This window comes from Dendropsophus ebraccatus, chromosome 8 (genome assembly GCF_027789765.1).
Source record: "Dendropsophus ebraccatus isolate aDenEbr1 chromosome 8, aDenEbr1.pat, whole genome shotgun sequence".
NCBI lineage: Eukaryota > Metazoa > Chordata > Amphibia > Anura > Hylidae > Dendropsophus > Dendropsophus ebraccatus.
Window position 1 is genome coordinate 762,450 of NC_091461.1, and position 13,744 is coordinate 776,193.

Sequence of the window (13,744 nt, forward strand, 5' to 3'; positions counted from 1 at the left end):
CTTCAGTCCAATCTGTAATCCGGCGACTGTGCACAGGGCTCAGAATCATAAGACCAACTGCGCCATGTACAATATGCAAATAAAAAGCGCTTGCCTGGGCCCAATTATGCTGTGGGAGATAAAGTATGGCTTTCTACTATCTTCTCTTAAGAGTACCCTCAAATTAGTTTTCCCCCCGTTTTATCCGTCCATATGTAAAATCATTAACCCAGTATCCTATAAACTGCAGTTACCCAGGTCTCTTCGTGTTTACGGTCTACCATAAATCTTTGCTCATGAAATACGTTTCACCAGTTGTTTTTAAGACTCCACCTAGTCCAGGTGTTGTTCAGGGAGAGCTGGAGTTTGAAGTGGAAAAAGCATTGAATTCACGTAGAGTGCAAAACTCAATTCAGTATCCGGTCCACTGGAAAGGGTATGGACCCCAGAAACGAGTTTGGGTGTCTGCTAGAGATCTCCATGCCCCAAAACTCATTCGACTATTCCATCAGACATACCCTTCCAAACCTGGTGGTTGGAATGAGGGTCCAGTGGCCCCTCGTGGGGGGGGGGGTGTTAGGGTCAGGATTGTACCTTGTAAAACCACACTCTCAAGCTCTGGTCGCCGGCTGCGATCACAGCGGCTAAATGTATGTGCACGCTAGTTGTTTTCTTGTATCATTTTATTAGTGTGAACATGGTTTTATTCTGCTCTGGCATTGCTATTGATTTAGGGTAACTCCCTGCTCATTGTCTGGGGAGAGTTCTTCCAGCAGGTATACGGGTAACACCCTGCCCTGGATGACTGACAGCCTGGTCCAATCTCGTTTCTTTGCTCCAATCGTCTCTGAGGCCGGGACCTGGAGTCACATAAAGCTCAGCCATTTCCTAGGCCTGAGCCCTGCTATAGGTGACACTTGTTGTAGCTGTTTCTGTCCTCCTATCCCTGTGTATTCTGTCCTCCCGTTATACCTGGCCTCGGCTTCTGTCCTCCCGTTATACCTGGCCTCGGCTTCTGTCCTCCCGTTATACCTGGCCTCGGCTTCTGTCCTCCCGTTATACCTGGCCTCGGCTTCTGTCCTCCCGTTATACCTGGCCTCGGCTTCTGTCCTCCCGTTATACCTGGCCTCGGCTTCTGTCCTCCCGTTACACCTGACCTCCCGTTATACCTGGCCTCGGCTTCTGCCCTCCCGTTACACCTGACCTCCCGTTATACCTGACCTCGGCTTCTGATCTCTGCTTCTGACCTCGGCTTCTGGCTATTCTTTGGCTCTGTGATTCTGATCTATATTTTGATTCTCCTGGTTCTGACCCATTTTTTCCCGACTATCCATCATTGTGTTCTGTCTGTCTTTGTTGTGGTCTTTTGTCTTGTCTCACATGTCACCCTATTTCAGTGCAGGGAACGCCACCTGGTTGTCCGCCATCATTTAGGGTGGTCTAGTGGCTGGGACAGTGGGATTGGAACATTGTCAGGGCTTCACATGTCTGTGTAAGCGTTTCCTTTGTGTGCCCTGAACCGTCCTGACAATTCTTCTATGAAAACATATAAGGTTTTCATCCTGGCACTGTCTCTTTGTCAGGTATCTCAGAACATCTGAAGCCTTCTTTCTTTTCATGGAGTGTCTTTTGGTCACCCTGAAGAAGTCTCTACAGCTGTGGGTCGGTGCAGAAATCGCTCGGTGTCTCTGAAGGTATCTGCAGATTTGGGACACATCAATGGTCTTTCATCGGTGAGGTTTCTCCATGTGTCTGGCAAGTCTTTGCTTAGTTGGGAATGTCTTCCCACATTCTGGGCAGAGAAGCAGTTTTCTTTGTTTGTGTGTTTTTTCGTGTATGGAAAGAGACAACTGGGTGGCAAAAGAAAGGTCACAGTGCTGACAAGCATAGTCATCTCTCCTCCCGTGTGTTGTCTGGTGTATAATTAGATCAGATTTTCTACCAAAACTTCTGCCACATACAGAACATATAATTGACATCCCCCCCGCATGGATGATCTGGTGCTTGGCCAGGTCCACGTTGCTTGTGAAACATTCGGGACATTCGGGGCAGTTATAGAGAATCTCTAAAGAATTGGTTGTCTGCTGAATGGTACAGAAATATTTTTTGCTACTTATTGTGATTTCATTGTAGTTCTGTTCCAGTTGTTGCTTCCTTTTCTTACTCACATTTTTGTCTACTGGTTCCCCTGATGAAGATGATTGGTGTTTGTGTAACACTGGTTGGGGCGTAGATTGATACTGATGTGTATGATCAGAGGGCGGAGTACAGTCAGGGCTTGGGATATTTCCTCCATCACAGGAGTCGACTTTGCTCTTACCATGAGTCGGTCGATACTGCTCGGCCCTATCTATAGTCGTAGCATTGTCCATCTGGCTAAGATCAGTAGGTGTACAACCATGCAAGTCTGTGTCCCCTGCCCCGTGTGTCCTCTGGTGTATAACAAGATCTGTTTTTCTCCCAAAGCATCGGCCACATACAGAACATATAAAAGGCAATCTCCTTGTGTGATTGAGCTGGTGCTTGGCCAGGTCCACGTTACTTGTGAAACACGCTGGACATTCGGGGCAGTTATAGACAATCTCCAATGAGTTGGTTGTCCGCTGAATGGTGCAGAAATATTTTTTGCCTCTTAAAGTTAAATTGCTGTAGTTCTGTTCTACTTCTTTCTTTCTTTTCTTACTCACATTTTTATCTAGTGGTTCTAGCGGTGAAGACGACTCTTGATTCAGTAAAGATGATGTTGGGTCCAACCCTGGTTCCTGCATAGATGTATACTGCTGTGTATGATCTCTGGGTGCAGTACAGTCTGGGGCTGGGAGGTTACCTCCATCATGAGAGACTGTTTCCTTCCCAATGTGAGTAGATGGATACTGTTGTGTGGTATCCTCAGCTGCATGATTATCCAAGACTGTGAGACTATCCCCATTACATGAGACCAGCTCCTTCTTGACACAAGGAAATGGATGTCGGGTAAGATCTGTGGACATGCCACCATATGTGTCTGTGATCTCTTGTTGATATAAGGCTGGTTCCTCCTTAATATGAGTAGTTGGATGTCTTTGCCTTTGGTGTTTGAGTGAATGACTGCCAAGGACTATGAGGTTTTCTTCATGATAAGACAATGGTTCCTCCTTAATTGGAGTGGTTAGATGCTGGGTAAAATCTGTGGGTGTATAGACATGGATGCCCATGAGCCTTCCACCATCACTGGAAACTGGTTCTTCCTTAGGAGGGGAAAATGTATACTGTGTATGATCTTTGGGTGTAGAAATGTTGGCGTCTGTGAGGTTCCCTCCATCATGTGAGGTTGGTTCCTCCTTAATATGAGTTATTGGATCTTGTATATGACTTGTAGGTGTAGAAATGTTGGGGTCTGTGATGTTTCCTCCATCATGTGAGGTTGGTTCCTCCTTAATATGAGTTATTGGATCTTGTATATGACTTGTAGGTGTAGAAATGTTGGGGTCTGTGATGTTTCCTCCATCATGTGAGGTTGGTTCCTCCTTAATATGAGTTATTGGATCTTGTATATGACTTGTAGGTGTAGAAATGTTGGGGTCTGTGGGGTTCCCTCCATCATGTGAGGTTGGTTCCTCCTTAATATGAGTTATTGGATCTTGTATATGACTTGTAGGTGTAGAAATGTTGGGGTCTGTGAGGTTCCCTCCATCACACAAGACTGGATACTGTAGAGAAAATAGATGATGTGGAGTTTGGTCCATGGAGCTTGGAAAGTTTCCTTCCTTACACGACCATTGTGCCTCAATGAAATGATTATCTCGACACAGTGTCTGATCTGCAGGGTTGTGGATCGTTGTGACGTTTCCTCTATCACATGACGGATATGGTGTCCTTGTGGTAGCGTCTGCTCCGGTCATACTGTGCGAGTCCAACTTTTCAGTCATTCCTTCTCCATTCCCATTATTCTCGCCGTCTTCCTGTTCTTGGCATCTCGGTGATGGTGCGGATGTCATCACTTCCTTATTCTGATCTTTGTTCCTAAATCCAGCTGCTCGGAAACCTAAAAGGATTAGATACCACCAAGTATTACATGATGTCACCAGCTACATAGGCCCACCACCTCACCATAGCCCGCAACAGGAACCAGCAACAGTTTGGAATACTTTACTATAATTCCTCTAACTCCAGGAGTCGTGGCCTCAACTAACCTAAATCTACAGAAAAAGGAGAATCCTCCTCTAACCCCCCCCCCCACACCGCCTCCTCCAGCAGCACCGAACCTTTCCACACACAGAAATAATAGCTCAGATTTCATGATACATACAACTCCTCTTACCGGATGCTGTGAGGGGCGGCTGATCCTCCAACATGGCGTCCCGGTACAGATCCTTGTGTCCTTCTACATACTCCCACTCCTCCATGGAGAAATAGACGGCCACATCCTGACACCTTATAGGAACCTGACACACACAATGGTCACACAGTCATCCCCCCCAGCCTGCTGCCTCCTGGATTACTCTATCATCTCCCAGCATTCCCAGCAGGGTCACCTCTCCAGTCATCCCCCCTCCCCTCCTGTATTACTGTATAATGTCCCAGCAGTGTCACCTCTCCAGTCATCCCCCCCTCCTGTATTACTGTATAATGTCCCAGCAGGGTCACCTCTCCAGTCATCCCCCCCCTCCTGTATTACTGTATAATGTCCCAGCATTCCCAGCAGTGTCACCTCTCCAGTCACCCCCCCTCCTGTATTACTGTATAATGTCCCAGCAGTGTCACCTCTCCAGTCATCCCCCCTCCTGTATTACTGTATAATGTCCCAGCAGTGTCACCTCTCCAGTCATCCCCCCCTCCTGTATTACTGTATAATGTCCCAGCAGGGTCACCTCTCCAGTCATCCCCCCTCCTGTATTACTGTATAATGTCCCAGCAGTGTCACCTCTCCAGTCATCCCCCCCCTCCTGTATTACTGTATAATGTCCCAGCAGGGTCACCTCTCTAGTCAGCAGCTGGATGATCCTGTGGGTGAGCTGCAGGATCTTCTGTCGGTCTCTCTTCTTAGATGAATATATTGGAGTTTCCTTCCTTTGGTCTCGGCTTCTGCTCCAGCCTCCGGATTGGCATCTCTTGGGGTTCACATACTTCTTAGTGAGGTTGTTGGTTTGGTCCTGTGTATGAACAGACACAGATATCAGCAGATACTTTCCCTCCTCCATCCTGTGAAGGTCCTGCAGAGTATCGCACCTCTCCGGTCAGTATGGAGATGATCTCCAGGGTCAGGGTCAGTATTGTCTCCGTCAGGTCATCAGTTTTCTCCATGACGAGACGGTGAGAAAAGAACGTCCAGCGGCCGTGGAACAAGCAATCTGCAATTCAGAACAATGAACTATCAGTAAAGAGACCAAGGCGAGAAGATGCGATGTCACACACACAGTATGGAGGGTGCGATGTCACACACACAGTATGGAGGGTGCGATGTCACACACACACAGTATGGAGGGTGCGATGTCACACACACACAGTATGGAGGGTGCGATGTCACACACACACACAGTATGGAGGGTGCGATGTCACACACACACACAGTATGGAGGGTGCGATGTCACACACACAGTATGGAGGGTGCGATGTCTCACACACACACAGTATGGAGGGTGCGATGTCACACACACAGTATGGAGGGTGCGATGTCACACACACACAGTATGGAGGGTGCAATGTCACACACACAGTATGGAGGGTGCGATGTCACACACACACACACAGTATGGAGGGTGCGATGTCACACACAGTATGGAGGGTGCGATGTCACACACAGTATGGAGGGTGCGATGTCACACACACACAGTATGGAGGGTGCAATGTCACACACACAGTATGGAGGGTGCGATGTCACACACACACACACAGTATGGAGGGTGCGATGTCACACACAGTATGGAGGGTGCGATGTCACACACAGTATGGAGGGTGCGATGTCACACACAGTATGGAGGGTGCGATGTCACACACACAGTATAGGAGGGTGCGATGTCCACCCACAGTATGAGGGTGCGATGTCACACACACACACAGTATGGAGGGTGCGATGTCACACACACACAGTATTGAGGGGTGCGATTGTCACACACCACACAACAGTATGGAGGGGTGCGATGTCACACACACAGTAGGGAGGGTGCGATGTCACACACACAGTATGGAGGGTGCGATGTCACACACACACAGTATGGAGGGGTGCGATGTCACACACACACAGTATGGAGGGGGCGATGTCACAGCACACAGCAAGTATGGAGGGGGGCGATGTCACAACACACAGTATGGAGGGGTGCGATGTCACACACCGAGCACAGTATGGAGGGGTGCGATGTCACACACACACAGTATGGAGGGGTGCGATGTCACACACACACACACACAGTATGGAGGGTGCGATGTCACACACACACAGTATGGAGGGTGCGATGTCACACACACACACACAGTATGGAGGGGTGCGATGTCACACACAAGTATGGAGGGGTGCGATGTCACACACACACACACAGTATGGAGGGTGCGATGTCACAACACACACACTTATGGAGGGTGCGATGTCACACCACACACAGTATGGAGGGTGCGATGTCACACCACACAGTATGGAGGGTGCGATGTCACACACACAGTATGGAGGGTGCGATGTCACACACACAGTATGGAGGGTGCGATGTCACACACACAGTATGGAGGGTGCGATGTCACACACACACAGTATGGAGGGTGCGATGTCACACACACAGTATGGAGGGTGCGATGTCACACACACAGTATGGAGGGTGCGATGTCACACACACAGTATGGAGGGTGCGATGTCACACACACACACAGTATGGAGGGTGCGATGTCACACACACACAGTATGGAGGGTGCGATGTCACACACACAGTATGGAGGGTGCGATGTCACACACACAGTATGGAGGGTGCGATGTCACACACACACACACAGTATGGAGGGTGCGATGTCACACACACACAGTATGGAGTGTGCGATGTCACACACACACAGTATGGAGGGTGCGATGTCACACACACACAGTATGGAGGATGCGATGTCACACACACAGTATGGAGGGTGCGATGTCACACACACACAGTATGGAGGGTGCGATGTCACACACACACAGTATGGAGGGGGCGATGTCACACACACACAGTATGGAGGGTGCGATGTCACACACACACAGTATGGAGGGTGCGATGTCACACACACACAGTATGGAGGGTGCGATGTCACACACACACACAGTATGGAGGGTGCGATGTCACACACACACAGTATGGAGGGTGCGATGTCACACACACACAGTATGGAGGGTGCGATGTCACACACACACAGTACGGAGGGTGCGATGTCACACACACACACAGTATGGAGGGTGCGATGTCACACACACACAGTATGGAGGGTGCGATGTCACACACAGTATGGAGGGTGCGATGTCACACACACACAGTATGGAGGGTGCGATGTCACACACAGTATGGAGGGTGCGATGTCACACACACACAGTATGGAGGGTGCGATGTCACACACACACAGTATGGAGGGTGCGATGTCACACACAGTATGGAGGGTGCGATGTCACACACACACAGTATGGAGGGTGCGATGTCACACACACACACACAGTATGGAGGGTGCGATGTCACACACACACAGTATGGAGGGTGCGATGTCACACACACAGTATGGAGGGTGCGATGTCACACACACACACAGTATGGAGGGTGCGATGTCACACACACAGTATGGAGGGTGCGATGTCACACACACAGTATGGAGGGTGCGATGTCACACACACACAGTACGGAGGGTGCGATGTCACACACACAGTATGGAGGGTGCGATGTCACACACACAGTATGGAGGGTGCGATGTCACACACACACACAGTATGGAGGGTGCGATGTCACACACACACACACAGTATGGAGGGTGCGATGTCACACACACACACAGTATGGAGGGTGCGATGTCACACACACAGTATGGAGGGTGCGATGTCACACACACAGTATGGAGGGTGCGATGTCACACACACACACACAGTATGGAGGGTGCGATGTCACACACACACACACAGTATGGAGGGTGCGATGTCACACACACACACAGTATGGAGGGTGCGATGTCACACACACACACAGTATGGAGGGTGCGATGTCACACACACACACACAGTATGGAGGGTGCGATGTCACACACACACAGTATGGAGGGTGCGATGTCACACACACAGTATGGAGGGTGCGATGTCACACACACACACACAGTATGGAGGGTGCGATGTCACACACACACAGTATGGAGGGTGCGATGTCACACACACACACACAGTATGGAGGGTGCGATGTCACACACACACAGTATGGAGGATGCGATGTCACACACACAGTATCGAGGGTGCGATGTCACACACACACACAGTATGGAGGGGGCGATGTCACACACACACACAGTATGGAGGGTGCAATGTCACACACACACAGTATGGAGGGTGCAATGTCACACACACAGTATGGAGGGTGCGATGTCACACACACAGTATGGAGGGTGCGATGTCACACACACACACACAGTATGGAGGGTGCGATGTCACACACACACAGTATGGAGGGTGCAATGTCACACACACAGTATGGAGGGTGCGATGTAACACACACAGTATGGAGGGTGCGATGTCACACACACAGTATGGAGGGTGCGATGTCACACACACACACAGTATGGAGGGTGCGATGTCACACACACAGTATGGAGGGTGCAATGTCACACACACACAGTATGGAGGGTGCGATGTCACACACACACAGTATGGAGGATGCGATGTCACACACACAGTATGGAGGGTGCGATGTCACACACACACACAGTATGGAGGGTGCGATGTCACACACACAGTATGGAGGGTGCGATGTCACACACACAGTATGGAGGGTGCAATGTCACACACACAGTATGGAGGGTGCGATGTCACACACACACAGTATGGAGGGTGCGATGTCACACACACAGTATGGAGGGTGCGATGTCACACACACACAGTATGGAGGGTGCGATGTCACACACACACAGTATGGAGGGTGCGATGTCACACACACACAGTATGGAGGGTGCGATGTCACACACACAGTATGGAGGGTGCGATGTCACACACACACAGTACGGAGGGTGCGATGTCACACACACACACAGTATGGAGGGTGCGATGTCACACACACACAGTATGGAGGGTGCGATGTCACACACAGTATGGAGGGTGCGATGTCACACACAGTATGGAGGGTGCGATGTCACACACACACACACAGTATGGAGGGTGCGATGTCACACACACACACACAGTATGGAGGGTGCGATGTCACACACACACAGTATGGAGGGTGCGATGTCACACACACAGTATGGAGGGTGCGATGTCACACACACAGTATGGAGGGTGCGATGTCACACACACACAGTATGGAGGGTGCGATGTCACACACACAGTATGGAGGGTGCGATGTCACACACACAGTATGGAGGGTGCGATGTCACACACACACACACACACACAGTATGGAGGGTGCGATGTCACACACACAGTATGGAGGGTGCGATGTCACACACACACACACACAGTATGGAGGGTGCGATGTCACACACACAGTATGGAGGGTGCGATGTCACACACACAGTATGGAGGGTGCGATGTCACACACACAGTATGGAGGGTGCGATGTCACACACACACACAGTATGGAGGGTGCGATGTCACACACACACAGTATGGAGGGTGCGATGTCACACACACACACACACACAGTATGGAGGGTGCGATGTCACACACACAGTATGGAGGGTGCGATGTCACACACACACACAGTATGGAGGGTGCGATGTCACACACACACAGTATGGAGGGTGCGATGTCACACACACACAGTATGGAGGGTGCGATGTCACACACACACACACAGTATGGAGGGTGCGATGTCACACACACAGTATGGAGGGTGCGATGTCACACACACACAGTATGGAGGGTGCGATGTCACACACACACAGTATGGAGGGTGCGATGTCACATACACACAGTATGGAGGGTGCGATGTCACACACACACAGTATGGAGGGTGCGATGTCACACACACACACAGTATGGAGGGTGCGATGTCACACACACAGTATGGAGGGTGCGATGTCACACACACACACAGTATGGAGGGTGCGATGTCACACACACAGTATGGAGGGTGCGATGTCACACACACACAGTATGGAGGGTGCGATGTCACACACACACACAGTATGGAGGGTGCGATGTCACACACACACAGTATGGAGGGTGCGATGTCACACACACACAGTATGGAGGGTGCGATGTCACACACACAGTATGGAGGGTGCGATGTCACACACACAGTATGGAGGGTGCGATGTCACACACACAGTATAGAGGGTGCGATGTCACACACAGTATGGAGGGTGCGATGTCACACACACACACAGTATGGAGGGTGCGATGTCACACACACAGTATGGAGGGTGCGATGTAACACACACAGTATGGAGGGTGCGATGTCACACACACAGTATGGAGGGTGCGATGTCACACACACACACAGTATGGAGGGTGCGATGTCACACACACAGTATGGAGGGTGCGATGTCACACACACACAGTATGGAGGGTGCGATGTCACACACACACAGTATGGAGGGTGCGATGTCACACACACACACAGTATGGAGGGTGCGATGTCACACACACAGTATGGAGGGTGCGATGTAACACACACAGTATGGAGGGTGCGATGTCACACACACAGTATGGAGGGTGCGATGTCACACACACACACAGTATGGAGGGTGCGATGTCACACACACACACAGTATGGAGGGTGCGATGTCACACACACACAGTATGGAGGGTGCGATGTCACACACACACAGTATGGAGGGTGCGATGTCACACACACACAGTATGGAGGGTGCGATGTCACACACACACAGTATGGAGGGTGCGATGTCACACACACACAGTATGGAGGGTGCGATGTCACACACACACAGTATGGAGGGTGCGATGTCACACACACACAGTATGGAGGATGCGATGTCACACACACACACAGTATGGAGGGTGCGATGTCACACACACACACAGTATGGAGGGTGCGATGTCACACACACACAGTATGGAGGGGGCGATGTCACACACACACAGTATGGAGGGTGCGATGTCACACACACAGTATGGAGGGTGCGATGTCACACACACACAGTATGGAGGGTGCGATGTCACACACACACAGTATGGAGGGTGCGATGTCACACACACACACACAGTATGGAGGGTGCGATGTCACACACACACAGTATGGAGGGTGCGATGTCACACACACAGTATGGAGGGTGCGATGTCACACACACACACAGTATGGAGGGTGCGATGTCACACACACACAGTATGGAGGGTGCGATGTCACACACACACACAGTATGGAGGGTGCGATGTCACACACACAGTATGGAGGGTGCGATGTCACACACACACAGTATGGAGGGTGCGATGTCACACACACAGTATGGAGGGTGCGATGTCACACACACACACAGTATGGAGGGTGCGATGTCACACACACACAGTATGGAGGGGGCGATGTCACACACACACAGTATGGAGGGTGCGATGTCACACACACACAGTATGGAGGGTGCGATGTCACACACACACAGTATGGAGGGTGCGATGTCACACACACAGTATGGAGGGTGCGATGTCACACACACACACACAGTATGGAGGGTGCGATGTCACACACACACACAGTATGGAGGGTGCGATGTCACACACACAGTATGGAGGGTGCGATGTCACACACACACACAGTATGGAGGGTGCGATGTCACACACACAGTATGGAGGGTGCGATGTCACACACACACACAGTATGGAGGGTGCGATGTCACACACACACACAGTGTGGAGGGTGCGATGTCACACACACAGTATGGAGGGTGCGATGTCACACACACACAGTATGGAGGGTGCGATGTCACACACACAGTATGGAGGGTGCGATGTCACACACACACACAGTATGGAGGGTGCGATGTCACACACACAGTATGGAGGGTGCGATGTCACACACACACAGTATGGAGGGTGCGATGTCACACACACAGTATGGAGGGTGCGATGTCACACACACAGTATGGAGGGTGCGATGTCACACACACACACAGTATGGAGGGTGCGATGTCTCACACACACACAGTATGGAGGGTGCGATGTCACACACACACACACACACAGTATGGAGGGTGCGATGTCACACACACACACACAGTATGGAGGGTGCGATGTCACACACACACACACACACACAGTATGGAGGGTGCGATGTCACACACACACACACAGTACGGAGGGTGCGATGTCACACACACACAGTACGGAGGGTGCGATGTCACACACACACAGTATGGAGGGTGCGATGTCACACACACAGTATGGAGGGTGCGATGTCACACACACAGTATGGAGGGTGCGATGTCACACACACACAGTATGGAGGGTGCGATGTCACACACACACACAGTATGGGGGGTGCGATGTCACACACACACACAGTATGGAGGGTGCGATGTCACACACACAGTATGGAGGGTGCGATGTCACACACACACAGTATGGAGGGTGCGATGTCACACACACACACAGTATGGAGGGTGCGATGTCACACACAGTATGGAGGGTGCGATGTCACACACAGTATGGAGGGTGCGATGTCACACACACACAGTATGGAGGGTGCGATGTCACACACAGTATGGAGGGTGCGATGTCACACACAGTATGGAGGGTGCGATGTCACACACACACAGTATGGAGGGTGCGATGTCACACACAGTATGGAGGGTGCGATGTCACACACAGTATGGAGGGTGCGATGTCACACACACACAGTATGGAGGGTGCGATGTCACACACACACACAGTATGGAGGGTGCGATGTCACACACACAGTATGGAGGGTGCGATGTCACACACACACAGTATGGAGGGTGCGATGTCACACACACACAGTATGGAGGGTGCGATGTCACACACACACACAGTATGGAGGGTGCGATGTCACACACACACACACAGTATGGAGGATGCGATGTCACACACACAGTATGGAGGGTGCGATGTCACACACACACACACAGTATGGAGGGTGCGATGTCACACACACACAGTATGGAGGGTGCGATGTCACACACACACACAGTATGGAGGGTGCGATGTCACACACACACACAGTATGGAGGGTGCGATGTCACACACACACAGTATGGAGGGTGCGATGTCACACACACACAGTATGGAGGATGCGATGTCACACACACACAGTATGGAGGATGCGATGTCACACACACACACAGTATGGAGGGTGCGATGTCACACACACACACAGTATGGAGGGTGCGATGTCACACACACAGTATGGAGGGTGCGATGTCACACACACACAGTATGGAGGATGCGATGTCACACACACACACAGTATGGAGGATGCGATGTCACACACACAGTATGGAGGATGCGATGTCACACACACAGTATGGAGGGTGCGATGTCACACACACAGTATGGAGGGTGCGATGTCACACACACACACAGTATGGAGGGTGCGATGTCACACACACACAGTATGGAGGATGCGATGTCACACACACAGTATGGAGGGTGCGATGTCACACACACAAAGTATGGAGG

The 13,744-nt window shown here is 50.9% G+C and overlaps 1 protein-coding gene across 2 annotated transcripts in view; it reads right to left on the bottom strand.

Annotated features, from left to right (window-relative positions):
* Positions 1 to 644: 644 nt before the first annotated feature.
* The window catches only part of LOC138798939 (oocyte zinc finger protein XlCOF8.4-like), a 346,556-nt gene continuing 333,456 nt past the window's right edge, over positions 645 to 13,744 (bottom strand). Inside the window, exons 2-4 of one of the 2 annotated variants that reach the window (XM_069979566.1) lie at positions 5,188 to 5,309; positions 4,938 to 5,111; positions 645 to 4,003 (exon numbers count right to left, since the gene is read on the bottom strand). In XM_069979566.1, the coding sequence (XP_069835667.1) occupies positions 1,707 to 3,956 (2,250 nt within the window). In that variant the 5' untranslated portion in view covers positions 3,957 to 4,003; positions 4,938 to 5,111; positions 5,188 to 5,309 and the 3' untranslated portion in view covers positions 645 to 1,706. The remainder of the gene's footprint in view (positions 4,004 to 4,937; positions 5,112 to 5,187; positions 5,310 to 13,744) is intronic. The other variant, XM_069979565.1, reaches the window with a different exon arrangement.